Source organism: Cordyceps fumosorosea (assembly GCF_001636725.1).
Source record: "Cordyceps fumosorosea ARSEF 2679 chromosome Unknown scaffold_5, whole genome shotgun sequence".
Taxonomy (NCBI): domain Eukaryota; kingdom Fungi; phylum Ascomycota; class Sordariomycetes; order Hypocreales; family Cordycipitaceae; genus Cordyceps; species Cordyceps fumosorosea.
Window position 1 is genome coordinate 371,447 of NW_017387305.1, and position 21,675 is coordinate 393,121.

At 55.4% G+C, this 21,675-nt stretch overlaps 6 protein-coding genes across 6 annotated transcripts; 3 read left to right on the forward strand and 3 right to left on the reverse strand.

Moving 5' to 3' along the window:
• Nucleotides 1-392: 392 nt before the first annotated feature.
• ISF_02826 (ATPase, AAA-type, core) lies at nt 393-4,178 on the forward strand (the record flags this gene model as incomplete). Its single annotated transcript, XM_018846432.1, has 3 exons — nt 393-509; nt 574-4,100; nt 4,172-4,178. The coding sequence occupies 3 exons, from the start codon at nt 393-395 to the stop codon at nt 4,176-4,178; spliced, it is 3,651 nt and encodes a 1,216-aa protein (XP_018706160.1).
• A 96-nt stretch (nt 4,179-4,274) lies between these two features.
• Nucleotides 4,275-5,348, reverse strand: ISF_02827 (Inositol monophosphatase; the record flags this gene model as incomplete). Its single annotated transcript, XM_018846433.1, has 1 exon — nt 4,275-5,348. The coding sequence occupies one exon, from the start codon at nt 5,346-5,348 to the stop codon at nt 4,275-4,277; it is 1,074 nt and encodes a 357-aa protein (XP_018706161.1).
• A 1,023-nt stretch (nt 5,349-6,371) lies between these two features.
• On the reverse strand, nt 6,372-11,337 carry ISF_02828 (SNF2-related protein; the record flags this gene model as incomplete). The annotated part of the gene is made up of 4 exons (XM_018846434.1): nt 6,372-10,639; nt 10,697-10,778; nt 10,833-10,859; nt 10,924-11,337. 4 exons carry the CDS (start codon nt 11,335-11,337, stop codon nt 6,372-6,374), a joined length of 4,791 nt encoding a protein of 1,596 aa, XP_018706162.1.
• Nucleotides 11,338-13,449: 2,112 nt separating this feature from the next.
• ISF_02829 (ABC transporter, ABCE) lies at nt 13,450-15,487 on the forward strand (the record flags this gene model as incomplete). The annotated part of the gene is made up of 4 exons (XM_018846435.1): nt 13,450-13,469; nt 13,558-13,582; nt 13,641-14,055; nt 14,118-15,487. The coding sequence occupies 4 exons, from the start codon at nt 13,450-13,452 to the stop codon at nt 15,485-15,487; spliced, it is 1,830 nt and encodes a 609-aa protein (XP_018706163.1).
• A 790-nt stretch (nt 15,488-16,277) lies between these two features.
• ISF_02830 (FF domain protein) lies at nt 16,278-19,006 on the reverse strand (the record flags this gene model as incomplete). Its single annotated transcript, XM_018846436.1, has 5 exons — nt 16,278-16,442; nt 16,541-17,269; nt 17,325-17,441; nt 17,492-18,793; nt 18,863-19,006. 5 exons carry the CDS (start codon nt 19,004-19,006, stop codon nt 16,278-16,280), a joined length of 2,457 nt encoding a protein of 818 aa, XP_018706164.1.
• A 367-nt stretch (nt 19,007-19,373) lies between these two features.
• On the forward strand, nt 19,374-21,288 carry ISF_02831 (hypothetical protein; the record flags this gene model as incomplete). The annotated part of the gene is made up of 2 exons (XM_018846437.1): nt 19,374-19,581; nt 19,640-21,288. 2 exons carry the CDS (start codon nt 19,374-19,376, stop codon nt 21,286-21,288), a joined length of 1,857 nt encoding a protein of 618 aa, XP_018706165.1.
• Nucleotides 21,289-21,675: the final 387 nt, after the last annotated feature.

A 21,675-nucleotide genomic window follows, 5' to 3' on the forward strand; every position in this document is an offset into this window, starting at 1 on the left:
TGGTATCCGTCCACTGTCCTGGTTGGCTGGTACAGACCGATGGAGGCTGGGAGGGGCCGCCGCCTGCAGGGAGAATTGACAGTAGCAAGAGCCAGCGCGTTCCAGACGCGTTGCAGCGCGCTTTCGCGTTCGTGCGCCACAAAATCCATTAAGCTGCTGCGCCACCTATGGCACTGTGTTCTGTGGGGCCGTCGACCGCTGCCCGACAGAGACTGACCCACTACACGTGCCGCTTACCTCGGTCAGTGGACGGAACTCGGGCTCTGAGCTCTGGTGAGGCTTCGGCTTTCCTTCAAAGGCAGCTCTTCAATCCAATTCTCTTCGCATAGTTTCTGCGCAGACAAGTCAAGTTCTGGCATGCTGCGACATACAGCTGCTGCCCCCGTTGCAACATGGCCCCCAGAAAGAATGCGCAGTCTGTCAACGCTGAGCTTTCAATTGTTCATCTGAAGAACTGCCTGGTCAACCTTCCCCCCACCTTGGTGTCACTGCTCGTCAATGTGAACACGGTACGTTCAGCTTTTCCACGAATCCATCTAGCTTCAGCGACATCAGCTAACTTTCACTTTACAGCCTGCTCAAAATGTCGTCGTCGAGCTCACCTTCCGCGCCCCAGTACCGGGTGCGCAATCGTCCTCCGGTACCCATGAACGCTCCATCTTTGTTGGTTGGACGGGCATGCCGAGCAAGCGACGGACTTCAGCCCCGGTCAGCCGCGACAGCGGACGAATCTCGTCGCGCGATCAGGATATCCAGCTTGTCGAGATTGATGCGACGTTAGCGCACACACTGGGTCTCAGCGACGGCCAGAAAGTCATGGCCACGGTTCACGTCGACCCTCCGATTGCGCACACCATCAATATCGAGCCCATGACTCCTGAAGACTGGGAGATCATTGAGCTTCACGCCACATTCCTAGAGCTTAATCTCCAGTCTCAAATCCGTGCGCTCCCCAACCCGGCCTACACTGGCTCGGGCGAGAAGCCAATCCCTCCGCATCCCCTCACGCTCCACCTCTCTCCTACCTCAACAGCCAATATCAAAATCATCTCACTGGACCCAGCGCCTCCCTCTAGCGCGCCGTTTGCGAAGTTATCGCCCAATGCAGAAGTCATTGTAGCTCCCAAGACCCGGGCCAAGCAACCCCAAAGCAGCAGCGACCATCGAAGTGTCGCTAGCACTTCGCGATCGAGACGAAGCGGCACGAGCACCGTCCGTAAGAAGGGCCCGAGAGAGGAGCCCAAGCCGACCATGTTCCTGCGCGCCATCGATAGGTCCTACTGTCAAGATTGGTTCGATGACTCCTCCCCAAACCAGGACCTCGTGGTTTGGGTCGATCGCGACCGCCTCTTTACAAACGAATTCCGCGGCGTCAACTTCGTCCTGGTAGATATCATCCGCCCTGCTGGCCTGCAAAAACCGCAGGTTGAAGGAGAGGCAGCTCAGGTTCAGACACTAGCCTCATCAAAGGTCATTGCGCGGCTTCTGCCCTGGGACGATCCTCCAAATGGACAGGCTGCGGCACTTTCGGCACCGCTCTGTGCCACGCTCGGATGCGCTGGGATTGTAGGCGGTGTAATCAAGCTCCAGGCTGCGCCGCAGCAGCTGGGACGAAACGCTGTGCAGCTTATCAAGGTCTTTCCCTTCGCCGCAGGCGCAAAGTCTACCGAAGGTCTGCGATTTGGCAGTGAAACAAAAGCAGAAAAGGAGGAATCGTCTAAACGCTTCAGGCATATTTATGCTGGCTCCAAGGAAAGGCCAGGGTTGCTGCAAGGTCCCATCACAGATGGCATCGTTGTTGGGCTCTATAAGGGACTTGACGCGCCACAGGGCTGGGAAGGGGGCATCGTCCGATTCGAATACGGTCCCGATCAGGAACAGAGCAAAGATTCTACGAACTGGTTAGCTGGGGTAGATGGGAAATTGCAAGTCGAATTCCAGCCTCCGGTTCCGCGGCCATCCTGGATTCTTGAATCAGACGAATTTGAACTTGAACCCAAACACGACGGCGCACTTCTCGGAATCGATAATCTTCTTTCAGGCCTGCAATCTCACCTGTCACATCTATCTTCCGTCTTGTTAACAGGATCGATGGGATCTGGCAAAACTGCAGTGGCGAAATACATCGCGGGAAAGCTCCGCAAAGACTCACTGTTTTACACAGTCTACTTTTCCTGCCGAAAGCTGGTTACAGACGAGACAAGAATATCAACCATCCGGGAGACGCTCGAGCGCCTGTTCATGTCTGCCAGTTGGGGTTCTCGGCTTGGGGGCAAGGGTGTCGTAATTCTAGATGATCTTGACAAGCTGTCTCCGGTCGAGACAGAACTTCAAGTTGGCAATGACAACGGACGAAGTCGACAAATCAGCGAAGCGATACGATCGATTGTACGCCAGTACTGTACACGCGATAGCAATATTGTTCTTCTGGCTACTGCCGAAGGCAAAGATTCTCTTAACAACGTCATCGTCAGCGGCCACGTTGTGCGTGAGATTGTGGAACTCAAGGCACCAACCAAGGAAGCTCGCAGAAGCGTCATGGAAAGCATTGCCAAGCAAAATGCTGTGGAAGCTGATGACAGGGATGACTTCAGCAGCAATAGCCGACCGACAACTGCCGATGGTAGTAATATTGAGGAGAATGGAGACTGGCTGCATGGGGCAGATAAGCCAGCTGCTGTTGTCTCAAAATCCCCCAATGCTGGGTTCATCCTAGATTCAGATCTTGATTTCCTCGATATTGCCGGCCAGACAGATGGTTACATGCCTGGAGATTTGACAGTGGTCATCTCTCGTGCTCGAAACGAGGCCATTATTCGCGCCCTCAGTGAGTCTCCGAACGATACCTCTGGAGGTCCTGTTCGTCTCAGCCGCGTCGACTTTGACAAGGCTTTGAAGGGCTTCACGCCCGCCTCCCTGCGGAACGTCTCGCTCCAGAGCTCTACCACTACATTTAAAAACATCGGCGGTCTGCAGGAAACCCGAAAGGTTTTGCTGGAGACGCTGCAATACCCTACGCAATACGCGCCCATCTTTTCCCAGTGTCCCCTAAGACTTCGGTCTGGTCTGCTTCTATACGGGTTTCCTGGATGTGGCAAGACCCTGCTTGCCAGTGCCGTCGCGGGCGAATGCGGTCTGAATTTTATCAGTGTCAAGGGACCGGAGATTTTGAACAAATACATCGGTGCTTCGGAAAAGAGTGTGCGCGATCTGTTTGATCGCGCCCAGGCGGCAAAGCCTTGCGTTCTTTTCTTTGATGAATTCGACTCTATTGCGCCTAAGCGCGGTCATGATTCAACAGGTGTAACAGACAGAGTCGTCAACCAGCTGCTCACGCAAATGGATGGCGCTGAGGGCTTATCCGGGGTGTACGTCCTCGCTGCGACGTCTCGCCCTGACCTCATCGACCCTGCACTTCTCAGACCCGGTCGTCTCGATAAATCTCTGCTGTGCGACATGCCGTCACCCCAGGATCGCCTCGACATTCTCAAGGCGATATTCCAAAAGGTGCGGCTCTCCGAGGAGCTCATCGACTCGGACGACGCGTGGGAGGAGATTGCACGACGCACAGACGGCTTTTCCGGCGCCGATCTCCAGGCGCTCGTGTCCAACTCGCAGCTCGAAGCCATCCACGATGTCCTCGACGTCGGCGGCTCGTCAACCGCCGTCCGTGGGAAGAGCGGCCAGAATGGGGCCCAGCGCGGGTCGGCCCCGAGTTTCGTGCAGTTCCCGTACGGCGATGAGCCGGGGACGCCCGGCGCGCCCCAGAGCAAAGCAGCCGCCCGCGTAGAGCACGCGGCCATCATGTCCAAGCTAGAGCAGATCAAGCTTGCGCGCCGCAGGGAGAAGCAGGTCCACAAGGGCTCGGTGGGAGACGCCAATGCGGCGGCCGGCGACGGCGGCAAACCGCCAGCGGAGCAGAAGGAGGTCGTCATTGGCTGGGAGCACCTCATCAAGGCGCTCGACAACACACGGGCGAGCATCAGCAAGGAGGAGAGGAACCGCCTGGAGCGCATATACCACGAGTTCGTGGCCGGCCGCAGCGGCAAGATGAAGGATGGACAGGGAAGCACGGAAGTTGGAGGCCGCAGCAGTCTCATGTAAGATTAGGCGTGTTATATCTATAGATTCATAAATCATTATCGGTTCACTGCTTGGGTTCCTTTGACAGCGACTAGAAGCTAGACAGGTGCAGAAGTAATTGTTGGTCCTCACCCAGACCACCACCACTGCTGCATAATCCCCAACGCTCACCCCGAGCCATTGTTTCCCGCTTACCTTGCCGCCTCTTTGTCGTCCTCCGCGGCGAGGACATCAGTAACGGCCGCGAGCAGCTCAGCGTGCACGTCCGCGCGCGCCGCCACCATGCCTCGGTTCGCGCTCAGCGCGCGGCCCGCGCCAAAGTCGATCTCCCGGCCGTCCAAGTCCGTCACGCATCCGCCGCGCTCCGTGAACAGCAGCTGCGCGCCCGCATTATCCCATGTGCAAAACACCGCGTCGCCCCGCCGGGGGACGCGGACCCAGGCGTCCGCGGCGCCCAGCACCAGCGCCGCGTAGCGCACGTGGCTCGCCCAAATGTCCAGGCCGGGGTACTTGGCCCCCAGGCGTGCCGCGAGCGCGCGCACGGGGCCGTGGTCCGTGGAGCTCGAGCGCTGGCAGTCGACGAAGCGCAGGTCCGCGGCCGGCGGGGGTGGTGGGAGCGGCGGCAGCGGCGAGGCGGGCGACGAGGCCAGGGAGGCGGCCGCGAGGGAAGGGAAGCGCCGGACGGTGGCGCCCCGGCCCTTGACGGCGGTCAGGAGCACGCCCATGCCGTCCGGGGCGTCGACGACGCGGTCGCGAATGCCGACGCCGCCGCCGGCGTCGGGGTCGAGGCTCGGATAGGCCACGACGCCGACGACCTCGCGGCCGTGCTCAACCAGCGCCAGCGCGACCGCGTACTGCTGGCCCTTGAGGAACGTGGCCGTGCCGTCAATCGGGTCCATCGCCCAAAACCGACCCGCCGGCCCGCCGGCGCCGGCACCACCCAGGTCGATCAAGTCGAGCATGTCGTCGACCGAGGCCGGGCCGTCGGCGGAGGAGCTGACGAGGGCGTAGACGGCGTCGCGCAGGGCGGGGTCGCGGCGCAGCGCGGACGAGTCCTCCTCGCCGAGGAAGCGGTCGTCGGGGAAGGCGGCGTGCAGGGCGCTGATGAGGAGCGCCTGGGCGGCGAAGTCGGCGACGGTGACGGGGGTGGCGTCGGCCTTGGAGACGGCGTGGACGCGGGAGGACTGCACCCGTTTGGTGAGGATGGCGGCGCGCAGGACGGCGGCCTCGGCGACGGCTCGCTCGCGTTCAAAGGTCGCCGCCATCGTGGGGGGGTGGGTGAGTGATTGGGTGCCTCAAATGACGGCGGTCGTGATGTAATGGTCAAGTTGTAGGAGGTCAGCGGTTCGTAGTGGCCGTTGTTTGTGGTGGATGGATGATGGATGGATGAATGGATGGATGGATGATGGATGGAGAGGTTGGGATGGGTCGGTGTCATCAAGACATTATTGGCAGCGACAGCCATACCTCCATCCACCACAAGGTCGGACAGACTACATTACAGAACAACACTCACTGTACTTGTGCTGCTGCGGACATGCAAAATTACACAATAAACGTCATCAGCTCATTTAACACACCTACTTGCGTCACAACGGAGCCGCGTACATGGTCAAATCAACATGTATGTATTCTCATTAGCACATCGCTTTCGTCCTCCCACAAGCGGTTCTAAAACTTCAGCCGTCATGATTAAAATACACGGGGCATTCCTCCCTCGCAATGGGGACAGGGCAGCCGCCAATCGACACAAAAAGGCCAACAATGTTAACGATAAAACATCAAGTCTCGCAAAATATCCTCCAAATGTTCTAATCAGACAGCGACCCCCGAAAAACTCCTTCTCCTCCGCCTGTCCTTCGTGAGTCGTCCTTGCATCTCTGGGTATGTTGTATAGTAGCTTGCCCTCGCCTAAAAAGAAAAAGATATGAAGAGCCCAAAAGTCCAAGATATGCCAAACGCCGGGGAAAATGCGGAAAACACTGCAAAAGGCTATGAAATCATCCACCACCATCCAATACAGATCTTGACTCCGCCGTCTTCTTCAAGATGCAATGCTCTGGTGCCTTGCGCACTGGGCAAACTACGCACCATTTGTGCTCGGCCTGGCTGAGCCGCCTTCCCGGTCGCGAGCGTGCAACGTTTTATACATGTTGCACAGTCGTTTGCCTGTCACGCTCTTGTTCGTATCATCGACCGGCCAGAGAGCGGCAAGGAATTCCCTAGTAAAACGTCAGCATCAACATCGTCAACATCATCAGCATCCAAGCCATCGCTCCAACACCAACTTACCAGAAATTATCTTTCAGGCCGGTATCTGCCACCGTAGCTGGAAGCTTCTCGTCGAGGAAGGTTCCAATCACCACCAGCTCCACCGAGAAAATTGCCGCGCGCTCTTTTCTTGACTTGACGTTGTGCTTTGTGGCTGACAGGATGCGTTCGAAGTTCTCTCGAACAGGCTTGAGCAGGTACCAAATCATGGCATCGTTGTCTTGCTGGCGCCGGTCCGCGTTATCACCAATTCTGCGTAACTCGTCCAAGCGCCGGAATGCCTTCTCTCTCCGTTCATCCAGAGGGCGATGCTCATGATGGTTGCTTCTCTCGCGGTCCCCGTGACGATCATCACGTCGATTGTCATCACGTCTGTCCTCGCGCCTGTCCTCACGTCGGTCATCCCGTCGGTCGCCACGTCTATCATCGCGTCTGTCATCGCGTCTATCATCCCGCCGATAATCATCACGGCGGTCATCCCGCCGATAATCGTCACGGCGGTCATCGCGTCTATCGTCACGCCTATAATCATCGCGGCGGTATTCCTCTCTGCGATAATCATCCCTGTGACGAGGTTTCTCATGGCGTCGAGCCCGGTCCTCATCATCCCGACGACGAGCTTTATCGTGCCTATCAACTCTATCATCGGGTCTGCTGTTGCGGCGACCTTCTTCAGCTTGATGGTACTTGGCGATGCGCGTATCATCATGGGAGCCGTGCTTGCGTTTGACTTCGGGTCGAGGAGTCCCACGTTCTTGGTCCCGCTCCTTTTCCCGTGGCCGTTTCGCGCCTTGGCCACTTGGGGATGCAGCAGCGCTATTACGATGCCCATTGGACAGTGGCTGCCTCTTGGAACGGTGACCCTCGGCCGTTCTTGGCCCAGAACGATCATTAGACTGTCTTGCAAGAAGAACGGACAGCAGATACTCAGAGCGTCGCACGAGATGCACTGCACCGGGCGCCTTGAGCTTGTCGTTGGCCTTGGAACGCTCCTCCTTCTTGCCAACACGGTGCTCCTCGAGGAACAGCTTCTCAGAGAGCTCCAGGTCTGGATCGTCACGTATCTGTACCCATGCTCCATATCCGTGCCTGTCAATACCAACAAGAAGCATGGCATCCTCTTTAGCGCCCCACGAGCAGCTGTAGTTGGCGCCCTTGGTTGCGTCAGGGAGGCGGAGCGTTCTCCAATCAGCCTGGTCTCGGATGGCCTCCCGAAGAAGCCGTAGTTGTTTGGGTCGTTCGATGGCCGTCTCGGCATTGACCTTCTTCAGACCACCAAAATCGAAGAGAACAGCCTTTTTGTCCTTCTTCGTCAAACTTTTGCCCATCTTCTTCTCTTCCTCAGCCATCCTGTTGAGATTATCATCCACGGCTGTCTGTGCGGCTTTGATGAAGTCGTCTAGGACAGACTTGACATAGTTGCCATCGCGTTCGACAAGCTTTGCTTCGCGGATGATGTCTTCTTCGCGGTCATCCATGGATCCAAACCGGTAGAAGGCCTTGATGAGGTTGCGTTGTTCCTTGTCATTAAGAGGGCGTTTAGGATCAGCTCGCAGAGCACGCTCTTCTTCCTCTTCTTGCTGTTGTTCCCGCTGTCGCTTCTTGAGGCGATCGGCTCGTTCAGTCTCCCGATTTCGGCTCTTGACAGCAGCACGTCGCGGTGCACTCTCAGCGGCAACTTTAGCCAGGTAATCATCGTGCTGGCGTTTCTCTTCATCCGCCTTGATCTCTGCCAGCTTGTCGGCGGGAATGATCTGATCCCAGTCAAGGTTAATGTCATCCACCTTGACGTCGGTAATTTGCATGAAGTTATCCCAATCGATGCCTCCGCTGCTGAGGTTGATCTTGTCATCGACCTTGGTCTTGGTAACTTCTGCATTCTCAAGAATAGAGTCGATATCAAGCTGCTCGAGGCGCTCTTGGTTGCCACTCTGCTCAAACATTTTGGAAGAGCGCATCTTGAGAACCATTTGGATATCTTCATTCGAAGATGGCCCATCCACCTTGATGCCCTTTTTGTTAAGCTCCTCCTTAAATGCAGCCTTTCCATCATCAGTAACACCAGCCTGGATGGTAAGATACTCCAGCAGCAGCTTGTTTCGCGCACGTTCCAGAACTTCTTCCTCGACGGTTTCTTTGGAGACAAGGCGATAGATATTGACGGGGCGCTTCTGGCCAATTCGGTGTGCTCGGGCCATAGCCTGCAAGTCGGCCTGGGGGTTCCAGTCGGAATCGAAAATGATGACAGTGTCTGCCGTCATCAAATTAATGCCCAAGCCACCTGCACGAGTGGATAGCAGAAAACAGAAATCCTCGCTATCGTCAGCGTTGAAGTGGTTGATCGCCATTCTTCTGGGCCCTGCCTGGATCGTTCCGTCCAATCTCTGGAACTTGTAGCCACGGAGAGACATGTAGTCACCAAGGATATCGAGCATTCTCACCATCTGGCTGAAGATGAGAACACGATGACCGTCTCTTTTTAATTTGGACAGCAACTGATCCAAGAGCATCATCTTTCCGCTGCTTGTAATAAGACCTTTGAGTTGATCTTCACGACGGACACTACCAGCCAAAACTCGTTCCTCTGCGCCTGGAAACATGTAAGGGTGGTTGCTGATCTTCTTGAGCTCCATCATGATGTTGAGCAGCGAGTTTCGGTGGCCATTGCTCGCATCGGACAGCGCAGTATAGTTTCTGGTCAGGATGTTCTTGTAATAATCCAGCTGCAGATCGGAAAGCTCAACACGGATGATCTTTTCCGTCTTTGGCGGCAGATCAGATTCAACTGTCTCCTTCGTCCGACGCAGAATATAAGGCGCAATGGAAGAGTGTAGCTGTTGAAGCTTCTCTTGAGCATCAACTGCAGAGAGCGTATCGAGATCCTCGTCAATGTCCACTTTGCCTGGGTTCAGGAAGTCCATGAGGGCAGCAAGCTCGGAGAGATTGTTTTGGATAGGTGTGCCGGTAATGAGCACCTTGCAGGGGATGCCGAACCCAACCAAACGCATGTAGAGTTGCGACTCGCGGTTCTTGAGACGATGAGCTTCATCAACTGCAAGCACCTGAAATTTGATGGATTGGAGAAACTGCCAGTCCTGAAGAATGAACTCGTATGACGTAAGAAGAACGTTGAACTTGGGTTTCTTGGGATTACCATCAACAAGCAACTCGTTTTCGCGAATGATGTTGCGAGCATCTTCGGGGCCGAGATACACGACATAGTTCAGGTCCGGTGACCAATGGTTAAACGTGTCGCACCAAGCTGGAATGACACTGAGCGGAGCAACAACCAACGAGGGTCCTTCCTGATTGCGGCAGTTGCGCAGCCAGCTGAGAAACGAGACAGTTTGGACCGTCTTTCCGAGGCCCATCTCATCAGCAAGGATAACGTTGTTGCCTCGGCACCAGTTAAGGCAAAGGAAGTTGAGCCCACGAAGCTGGAAGGAGCGCAACTCGCCGTTTTGGATATAGCTAGGTTGCTCATCCAGCTTTTTCATCATGGAGCGGGTATCCCGGTTGGTTTCCTTGCGATCAGACAACCAAGATCTTGATGCACGGTCAAGATACTGGTCAATCTTGTCTTGGAACTCTGGGCTAATGTCGCCGACTGTTTCCCAGGTGCATTCCTCGTAGGTGAGCCCTTTCCATTTAACGAAGTACTCAGTGTCATCTTCGCCATCCCGGACGGCGACGACTCTTTCGACCTTTGTGAAGTCTTCGAAAGCCTCTTCGTCACGCTCACGATCAAGAAAGTATTGCTCTTTAAGCTCGGGGGCTACATCCTCGCCAAAGGTAATGTCGAGCTCGCGTTCGACCACCTTTCGGAAGTAGTTTTCGACTTTGCGGAAGCCACGCACGTTATGAAGAGAATTAATGGTTTCCCAAGTGTCGTGCAAGTTCGACTTTCCTTGCCATTTGATAAAGTATTGGTAGTCATGGCGGTCAGAGTCGTACGCAATGCTGACGCCATCTTTGGGCCGGTGCCTGACAACTTTTTCGACATAGGGGGAATCGTCAACATAGTCGGTGACGAAAACCCCCTGTCCAACTTCCGTGTCATCTTCTTCTTCGTCTGCTTCGCTCTCTTCGTAAGCCCCTTGCTGGACTTGTTGCGCCGCTCGTCGATTGGACCAACGCTTTTCTGTGAGAGCCAGCGCAGGTTGGGCTTCGAGCCGTTGTCGCGCGCGCTTGATCTGGCTTTTTGCTCGTGCACCGCCGTATGTGTCTGAGTCGGATTCGGAATCGTTGGTAGACAATTGTAGAGCTGGCGTTGCTCTTTTAGAGGCTATCGGTCGTGTTAGTCGGTTGGTAATGACCAGGAAGACAACCAGAGACGACATACAAGTACGAGAGTTACCAACGCGTCGTCTCTTCGCTTGACGACGGTTGATGGGCTCAGCATCAGATTCCGATTCAGATTCAGCCTACGCGACAACTGTGAGTAAAATGACAGGCTTCGACATGCAGAGGCGACATACCACTTTTACTTGGGGTTGGGGCCGTCGCTACAATAGAAGATTAGCGCCAATGGACAAATTGAAAATTCTTCGGGTGATGGAGATGTCATACACTACGGCGTAGGCCATAGAGCTCTGGGTTGGCTCTGATATACTCCTCTTCGTCGAATGATGCTTTTCGCTTGGAGACATGATTTGAGTCGCTGGAGCTGATGTGGCCGGGCACCTCGTCGTCTTGATCTTGAGGGGAGGGATTATCAATTTGCATCTCGAAGTCGCCATCGTTAGACGCGTCGTCAGCACTAGATTCTTCGCTTTCCAACATGCGATCATCATCAGAGATGTTGTCTACCCCAGTACTGGCGACGATGACGGATTCTATGGGCGAGGGCGGTCGAGACGGGGTTAGGGAGCGGTTCGAGGCCTCGCTGCTGCTTCGGGAGCGCTTGACGAGGCCATGGGAGTCGTTTCTATCGTCTTCCATTACATGTCCATTTATAGGACTGCCCAAGGTAGGGCTAGACATGATTTGTGATTCCGCCGAGTGTCGATGCGACCTGTTTCCAGAATAGTGTCAGCAGAATATCCCTCGTGCATGGCAGCCCAGAGGCGATAGCAGTAAATCGTGGCAGGAAATATCGGTCCCAACAATCTGGATACAAAGCAAAAGTAGCATCGAGATGAAATATTGCCGGTATCGCATGGTATCGCAGATTTTGGCGATGGATAGAGACTGGGGGACCAAGACCAGGCAGAATGCCAGGGGAGGCGCTGGAGGTAGTGCAAGAGCGTAGGCATCATGAGGGCATCAAATTCTAGCGATTCTCATCGAGAATTGACGTGGATATATGGAATTTACCGCCTGGGGTAGTGACTGGAGCGCCATGAGGCGTCGGAGCCGGGCATCGGCGAGACCTGGTGCGGGAAGTGCTGGACACAGGAAGACGAGAGCACAGACAATGCACACAAGACCTACCATTCATAAATAAAAGACAGACTATGTTTGGAACGTCAGATGAAGTAAAGAGCAAGATGGGACAAAGCTAACGGGGGGGGATCGTGGGGGGAATCGACAAGGCGCGAGAGAGCGTGTGGTTGGAGACGACGGAAATATTATCGAAAAAAGCACAGGTAGGCAGAGAAGGGTAGTTTATTAGTAGTGGAAAGAAAATGGAGGGACGGGCGGAGAACCGAAAGGCACGGCTGGGTTGGGGCCAGTCCATTTTAGGTTCGGCAAGCCTTGAGGCGGAAGGAGTGTTACAGGGGGCGCTACAAAGCATCCAGCGCTGCGACAATGGGCCAGTAGGTGTGTTGAACAAGTATTACCTTGAGAGCCAATGTGTGTTTTTTTCCCTTTTCAAATACGATGGAAAAATGAAAAAAGAATACTGAAGAGGGAAATTAAGGACTCATCCAGTACATGAGATCCAAAGTTTTGAAAGTCCGATTTATTCCTTGCAATATACGCTCTAATAGATACCTAGCCACGGATAACCACGGTCTGAGGTGCAGGTACCCATGGGATCCAAATCCGTGATGTCCATCACCAGGGATCACGTGCTGATGTTCTGCAACCTCCGTCTCTGTTACTTTTACACTGAACTGAGGCTACTTTTCCACAATTACAAACTTTATCTAAGTAAAAGATAAATTTACGTAACTGGGAATTATAACCACGAATTTTTTCTTTTCCCCCTCTTGCCGTTGTTGTCCTGTCTCGACAGCCGCCATAGTTGCATCTCGAGAGCTTCACACTACTAGAGCAAGCACCGCGCCCATGTGTATAGGTAGGTACGACACCGCAATGTCGCACAGCCACTGTACGACCATGATGGGTCAATAATCGTAAGAATTTGAACCAAAGTACATGACAAGTCACTGCAATATCTACTTACGCCTATTTTCATTATTGGTCGAACGCCACTCAACTTTCTAGGTAGTCACAGCTACGCTAAGTTCAAGGGTACCACCCATCCCAAGTATAAGGTCATGGTGGTAGTAGGCTATTCTAGAGAAGTGAAAACTTAGGAAAATTCGAGACTCAGATTGCCTAGGCACATAAGCACACAGTCATTACTCTGGTGATGTATCCTCTACCCAAATTCCAAATTCCCAATTCCCACGCCTTGCTGGATGCTTTATTGGGCCAGCATCTCGGGAAGATCCAGATGGGTGCAAAGCTGCGACCTGGGAAATTTAGGTATGTATGTATCTTCGGTAGGTACCGCCATAGAACTAAAGTATCTTACCACGCCGCAGCAGCCAAAGATAGACTTAGCCAGTGCCACATTCCTTAACACTTCCCTCGTCACCCTCTACAGAGCTGCTGCTGCCCTGCCCCGCCAAAGTGACGATTCACGAGTCGCGAAAAATTGATGACCATCCCACTACTCGTGGCCACCGTTTTATCTCACCTATTCCTCCTCCTACACCTCCTACACCTCCTACCCCCAATCCTCGAAATACTCTTCCACTTGCCCTTGCGCATAAAGTGTGCTTCCGTCATTTTTCTGCGCATGAGATTTTCTCTCTTTCTTCTTTCTGTTCTGCCATACCAAGTCTGTTCAGCTCGTTCCGCATTCTGAGAATCAAAAAAACAAAACTCGGTGTCAAAAACTTCTCTACCCCACCATCCACCATGGTCGACAAACTCACTCGGTAAGCCGCGATGCTCTCTGTGGCCTGTGGCAATACGTGCCAACTATTACAGTGATCCCATTCGCTAACTCCGGTCTTCTTTTTTCAGTATTGCCATTGTCAACAGTGACAAAGTACGCCTCCCCTTGCCGGGCCAATCGTCGACTACCCCGCCGTACTGACTGTCTCTAGTGTCGGCCCCGAAAGTGCAGACAGGAGTGCAAAAAGTCGTGCCCGGTCGTTCGCAGTGGCAAGCTCTGCATCGAAGTTGCTCCTGATTCTCGTCTCGCCTTCATTTCTGAATCGCTGTGTATCGGTTGCGGTATCTGTCCCAAGAAGTGCCCCTTCGATGCCATTACCATCATCAACCTGCCGACCAACCTCGAGAGCCAGGTTACCCACCGTTATGGCCCCAACAGCTTCAAGCTTCACCGCCTGCCCATGCCTCGCCCTAATCAGGTTCTTGGTCTTGTTGGAACCAACGGTATCGGAAAGAGCACTGCGCTGAAGATTCTTTCTGGCAAGCTCAAGCCCAACCTCGGCCGATTCGACAACCCCCCCGACTGGGAAGACGTCATCAAGCACTTCCGTGGCTCTGAGCTTCAGAGTATGTTCATATACTTTTATCTTCGTTGTTTCTGCCACGGTCTCTAACTGTATATTCCTTAGACTACTTTACCAAGCTTTTGGAGGATGACCTGAAAGCTGTTGTTAAGCCGCAATATGTGGATCAGATTCCCAAGGCTGTGCGCGGCCCTGAGAAGAGCGTACGCCACCTGATTGAAAGCCGTGCCTCTCTCAACAACACCAAGGAGGTTGCCGATATTCTCGAACTCAACCACATTATGGACCGTGACATCAACCTCCTATCTGGTGGTGAGCTTCAGCGTTTTGCTATTGGTACCGTCTGCGTCCAGAACGCCGATGTCTACATGTTTGACGAACCTTCCTCCTATCTTGATGTCAAGCAGCGTCTGTCGGCCGCCAGAATCATTCGTTCACTCCTGCGTGACGATGACTACATCATTGTTGTTGAGCACGATTTGTCCGTCCTTGACTACCTCTCTGACTTCATTTGCGTTCTCTACGGAAAACCGGCCATTTACGGCGTGGTTACTCTGCCTTCGTCTGTCCGTGAAGGTATCAACATCTTCCTCGATGGTCACATCCCTACCGAGAACTTGCGTTTCCGTGACGAGTCTCTCACTTTCCGCATTGCCGAGGGTGCAGATGAGTACGCCCTCGACCGCTCTCGCGCCTTCAAGTACCCCAAGATGGAGAAGACTCTTGGAAACTTCCGTCTCCGTATCGACTCTGGTGAATTCACCGACTCTGAGATCATTGTCATGATGGGTGAGAACGGTACTGGCAAGACTACCTTCTGTCGTCTACTTGCTGGTGCTCTTAAGCCTGATACCAAGGCCGGCGTTCCTGACATGAGAATCAGCATGAAGCCACAGACCATCACCCCCAAATTCGACGGCACTGTCCGCCAGCTCTTCTTCAAGAAGATCAAGGCCGCTTTCTTGTCTCCTCAGTTCCAGACGGATGTCGTCAAGCCTCTCAAGCTCGACGACTTCATTGACCAAGAAGTCAAGAACTTGTCTGGTGGTGAATTGCAGCGTGTTGCCATTGTTCTGTCACTTGGCCTTCCAGCTGACATCTATCTGATCGATGAGCCCTCTGCCTACCTTGACTCTGAGCAGCGTATCATTGCCTCGCGTGTCATCAAGCGTTTCATCATGCACAACAAGAAGACAGCCTTTGTCGTCGAGCACGATTTCATCATGGCTACCTACCTTGCTGACCGCGTCATCGTCTTTGACGGCAAACCCGGTATTGACTCCCACGCCAATACACCCGAGTCTCTCCTCACCGGCTGCAACACTTTCCTCAAGAACCTCGACGTCACCTTCCGCCGTGATCCCACCAACTACCGCCCTCGCATTAACAAGCTTGACTCTCAGCTGGATCAAGAGCAAAAGTTGAACGGCAACTACTTTTTCCTGGATGACAGCGATGACAAGGTCACTGCTTGAAAAGGGCACCCACAAGGATCAAGTTCCTCCCCACTACCAGCAGTCGCCCAATGAGCAGATGCACGGTAGTGGTGGCAGTGAAGCACGTTGCAACTTAGGAGCCCACGCCAATCGGGAGCGCCAAGATCTGGCTGCGCCAGAAAGCGGCGCCAGCGAGGAAGACGAGCCGGATGACTAACACCGGCGGCAAGCAGCCTCTCCCCTGTTGTCTGGTCCTGCCATGACAAGTGATACTATGAGCACTGTTGTTCGTAGCCAGTCTCATACGTGGCAGATTGAGGGACAATGGATTAAGACAGGAGGACTACTTGCAGAGAAAAAAAGGTGCTCGTGTCCCATCCTCGCGGGTACACGGGTTCATTTTAATGAACAAAGTTTTATTTCTAAATAGTCATTCAAGACGAAGTCTATTCAATATTGAAGGCATTCAACACATCTCACCCATACGCCGATTCGTATAGTGCAAAAGCAAAATCTGTAGTACTCTCCGCATTAACTTCTTTTTTTTAATTACATGTACTACTAAGGGCCCTCCCTATGCATCTACGATTGATTGATATAGCGCGGCTCCGATACGATGGCTGTGAGGAGAAAGACGACAGTAAAAGTGTCTGAATAACGGCGGTCTTTTTCCACAATAGGTATGTTCAGAGAACGCAGCTCCCCCGTCCGCCGCCGCGTATTCGTAAGTTGTTCGAGACGGAAGAAGAAAACAGGCGACAGCTGGGTTTACCTTTGATTTTGGTTCGGCGTTATTTTGGTATGTGTATATCTTTCCCCGATCCTTCCGCTACTCCTCGATCTCGCCCTCTTCGCTGCCGCTCAGCATTTCGGCGTCCTTATCTTTAGCCGCAGCTTCCGGTGCGGCAGCGGCTGCGCGAGGGGGGGGAGTCTTGCCGCGAGGCTGCTCATCGCGTGGGGGCGTTCGTGCGCGTGAGCGATCTCTCCTCACTCGCTGTATATGTTTGTTAGTAACCAGGTGTTATATTTTTGTTCTCCTTGTTTTTGTCCCTTTGAAGGGGGGGCTATGGATAGGGCGTGGGCGCAGCTTACCTTTGAATCTCTTGAATCTCTCCTGGAGTAGTCATCTTCCTCGTCTTGACGGCGGCGGCGCGAGCCGGCCGGACGTTCATCACCGTAGGGGAGCTCGTCATGCGAACCTCGATCCGCGCCACGACGGCGGTACCGCTCCCGGTCCTCCTCCCTATCGCGCCGACCCTCGCGGTCATAGGCGTGGTCGTCGTCACGCCGCGAGCGGCTGGGGCGATCATAGTCGCGCGAGTCGCGATCGCGGCGTGACGACGGCGGTGGCGACGGTCGACTCCGCTCACTTCCCAAAAGGTTCTCGGCCATGGTGGACTTACGATGGTTGCGCTCGCGCTCGGCAATCGCCTTGCGTCTGTCCGCCTCGTATGGGTCCAGCTCAGGGCTTCGGCTGCGTCGTCGGCCGCCACCGGAGCGGTGCGTGCGGTCGCGCGTGCGGTCGCCGTCACGGCGTGATACGTCTCGCTCGCTGGACCTTCGCGCGCCTCGCTCCATGTCCTCTTCCTTCTCACGAAGCCGGCGCATATGTCTGTCAAAGACGCTGTGGAGAGCATCTTCCGGGAGTGACTGGAATTCTGCAACCTTCAGTATGCGTGGTCGTACCTTATCAAAAGTGTCAGCGATAGTGACAGGAGGATCCATGCGCTTCAGGTGGACGCGGAGATCATCCATTGTGCGGCGCTGGTGGCGATCAGACTGCCTATCCTCATCGCGTTTCGAGGTTCGCTTTTCGCGCAGCTAGCATCTGGTCAGTACCTCATTGGATTAAGCCGCAGTGAAGGGCAGAGCTTACTCGGTCAAAGAGGAGTTTAAGAGTATCAGGATCAATGTTAGCAGTGCGTCGATCATCCCTCATAATAGACATGAACTCCTCTACATCGCTGGTGGGTGTGATTTCCACACGTTTGTCCTTGACGGGATTAGCAGTAGACCTCGGTTTTGATGGCCATGATAACTCACTTCGAGAACATCCAGGACATGGTTTCTGGGGCCACGCAAGTTGCGCTCCTCTTCCTCCAAGACGTCCCAGAAGAGCTCCTGGGCGGTGGACCCCTCGTGGCTGGCCATGGCAATGTAGCGCTCGTCTTTTTCAATGAGTGGAACAATCTGCGACCATGTGGTTTTCGCTGTGATTTTTCCACCATTTCGAAGTTCGGTAAGCAAGGGCTTAAAAGCCTCCCGAGCCTTACGCTCCTCGCGAAACGCCATATTCTTTTCCTCCTGCTTAGCATCGTTGAAAGCGCGTTCCAGCGCCTTCATGTGATTTTGGAACGCTGTTAATACGTCAAATTGTGTCAGAGATTTATACTTCTCTTCGTTTTGAAAAGTGGATGTAGACGTGAGGGTCTTCTGAGCTTCGGACCAGGAGGAGTACGGTTCGAGGTTGAGCTGTGGCAGCAGATCCAGGAGTCCGTCCATAGCACTCTTCCGAAGATTCGCCTGTTGCTCTTTGTGTGCTTTTCTGAGCCCCTGCATATATTCTTCGAAAAGGTGTCTCCGCTCATTCTCCTTGCTCGTGGCTCGGAAGGTAGTTTCGCCCTCGATGATAGCTCGCGCGGTCTTCCACCGGGTGTAGTGCCTAATCTCAGGATGCCGTTTAAGCATAGTCTCGAAATCCGTTCGTAATTTGGCCATTCTCTCTTCGGCGCGCTCCTTGTCCTGCGCGATGACATCTTGACAATACTTTTCAAAGGCAGCGCGACGATCTTTAGGGTCTCTGATGGCGCGGAACTGGGCGTCCTTGGCGGAAGCGCGAATCGCCTGCTCCCAGCTCCAATCTGGCTGCACGCCGCTGCGTCGGAGCAGCTTTGAAAAAGCAGCTTCTGCCTCTTCCGGTGTAGCGTAGTCGGGGTCGTCATTCGCTGGCACGAACGCCTTGATTTTAGGGTCAATAGGGGCGGCGAGGTGTCGCGCATCCGCATACGAATCGCGGTCGCGGTCGCGGTAGTCCCTGTCTCCTCGGTCGCGCCGGTCTCGATCCCGATGGTCACGGTGGTCACGGTGGTCGCGGTGGTCGCGGTGGTCGCGATGGTCTCGGTGGTCGCGATAGTCGCGTGGATCACGGCCGTCGCGGTGGGAGTCGTAGCCAAGCTGCGTGTTGCCTTGGCTAAGCTGCGGCGCAGCGGGCGCACCGGTGTGGCCGAGGGCAGCCTTGTAAGCATCAGGCATTTCCCAAGAGCTCTGCTTCGTCTCGGTGTGATACCAATACTTGCGTCCGCCTTCGGCCGTGTACTCCTTCCATGGCTGCGACGACAGCGCACGCTGCGCTCAGTGGTTAGTTAAGGGCTGGCACTCAAGGCTCCCGGCCGGGAGTGGTTGTCAAGAACTAACCTCTACTGGCGTCATAATCTCCTCCGGTTTCGTCCATTGGGTAACCTGTGTCGCGCTGTTGTAGTAATAGACCCGTCCGTCTGGGGTGCGATGCTCGGCCCATGGCGTCGCTGGAGGCGCCTGGTGGCCGCCGTATCCGTTCATCGTGGGCTTTCAGTGTTCTTCGAATATCGAAAGAGCTTCCAACAACCCTTGCGACAGCAGTGCTGATGATTTCAAGGATCAGTCGTAGGGTGCACAGATGCAAATTGTCGACATCGCAGGTCGAACAAGCTTATAATTTTTCTGCCGCCGACAGCAATGATTCAGCACGCACGAGCCACTTTTTCTCAACCAGCCACATCGCTTGTGCCACACTCTCTCATCAACGCTACCAAAGGGGCGGCAAGCCCATGAGATTGCTGCACTTGCCGTTCTATTTGAAGCTCACGGTGCATTGCGCGCCACCTTTGATAGCATTTTCACCTCTATGGACTCATAATAATTTCAATAATATTCAAAAGCGCGCATCATGTCGGAAGCCGATGCGAGATTATCAGAAGACCAGCCACCGTCGCAAGCGCTGCCACCAGACAACTCTGGGAGCTTCACAGATCAGTCCTACCTCACCTACCTTGTACCGTTAGAGACGGACATCAACCTCGAGGAGGCTTTCAAGCACTTGGATCAAGGAAAACCGATCTTAGAGTCAATACCGCAACGCGAAACCCTCTTTTTCGGTGACCATTCCCCCCTATCCTCCAGCAGAGGCCTCAAAGCTCACAGAGACTCTCACAGATGAAACAGTGCAAGTCTTGCTCGTCCTCAAGACGCCATGGGTGGAGGAAAAGGAGCTGCAGTCTAGCCTACAAAGGCTTATGATATCTCTAGCCGCGCACGTCGTCAACAGCCCGGCCGCCGCTAACCGCGATCCCCCCGCGTCTGAGTCCATCTACGTCGGCGCTGTGCGCGACATTGGCGACCCGTTCGTCGTAGTGGACGAGGAGGCGGGCAGCGACACCGACGTGGAGACGGGGACGGCGGCGGTGACGAAGAAGCAATACCTCTACGCGGTGTGGAAGCTCGCGGTGCCGCTGTCGCGGCCGCGCATGCGCCTGCACCGGCCGTCCATCCTTTTTTCCGCCTCAGCAGGGGTCAAGCCTGAGCCGCCCGCCGAGCAGGACGGCAGCGGCGCCGGGCGCACGGCAGGCTACCTGCCGAGCGGCGTGCCGTCGGGCATCAACCTCCTCGAGTCGTTCGCCGGCGACCCGGCCTTGCACGGGGTGCGGCCGCGGCTCTCGGCCCTGCGCGTGTCGCGCGTCGCGCCCGTCACCCGGCCGCAGGACCTCCTGACGCGGCTGCGCACCCTACCGCAGCTGCAGCTACCCGTCGTCGCGCTGGCCCACGCGCGCATCCGCTTCGCGCGGGGCGACGGCAGCAGCGGTGCCGATGCTGGCGCCGACGATTCCGCACCCGCACTCGCCCTGCCCCTCCGCTGCGTCGCGTACGACCACGTCACGCTCATGTACGCCATCCGGCCGCACCGCCTAGACCTCCGCGCCAGGGACCACGACGCCGGCGCTGGCGGTAGCGCGCTGCTACACATCGCCGTGTCGGCGTCGATCCGGGTGGCGCAGCGCTGCACGCCTCGCATCGACATGGCGTGGACGGCCGGCCTCGACCTCAGCACGCCGCTGAACCCCAGCTTCGGCGCGGCAGCGGAGACGGGCATCCAGCGCTCCCACCGCCCCGCGCAGCTCTCCATAGCTAGCGCCGCGTCCCCCTCGGCCGTCACGCCTCTCAAATCGCCCTCCGACGCGCTGCCCGTGCTCGAGACCCGGTCGCTGGCCAGCAGCGCCGCCGCCGCCGCCGCCGGCACCCCGACCGCCGTCGTCCTCCCCAACCTCGGCATCACCGTGTCGTTCCGCGCGCCGACCGCCGCCGTCCGCCCCGGCGAGGTCTTCTCCTGGACCGTGCACGTCCTCAACCGCGCGAGCAGCACCGGCGACGACGACGAGGCGGCGGCCAAGATGGCCGCGCGCAAGCTAGCCCTCGTCGCCATCCCCAAGCGCCGCCGACACGCAGAGTCGCGCTCTTCGTACGCGGTGCCGCGCCCCTCGTCGATGGCATCCGCGCGCCACAGCAACGGCAGCGAGGAGAAGGAGGTGGCCGCGGCCGTCGTGGACGAGAACGTGCTGCACGCGCTGCAGCGCAGCGCCGTGGTGGACGCCGCCGCCGCCGCCGCCGACCTCGTCGTCTGCCTCAGCGCCGACACGCGCGTCGGGCCGCTCGGGCCTGGCGCCTGCCACGTGGTCGAGCTGCAGTTCCTCGCGCTGCGGCCGGGCGTCGCCGGCGTCGAGGCCGTTCGCGTCGTCGACCTCGGCTCCCAGGAGCACGTTGACATTCGGGATCTGCCGACGACGGTGATTGAGCCGCTCGGCGCGTGAAGGGAACAAGGGGGGAATTGGGAAGGGAGGCGCGGGGAGGGCACTGGTATAAAGAACGGCCGTACAAGCATAAAGGGAGGAGGCACACGACATCACGAAGGAAATGAGTGAAGGTAGAAGAAAAACATTCCATTTATATATGTGTGATGCGGTGATAGGTTAGCGATTGTATTTTCTGTATCAATATGCTGCTTCGCTTCCTTGAAAAAACACACTTCCCGCACCGATTTATATGTGCATTTCCCAATTCCAACATTGAAATGATAAAAATAACTCCTAATCATATGCTGCTCTCTTCGCCATGCATAACAAAAACAAGTTGTATGAATGCCGCCAAAAGTCTACTATCAAAAAGATAAAAATGCAGAGTGGACTTGCAGTCCCCTT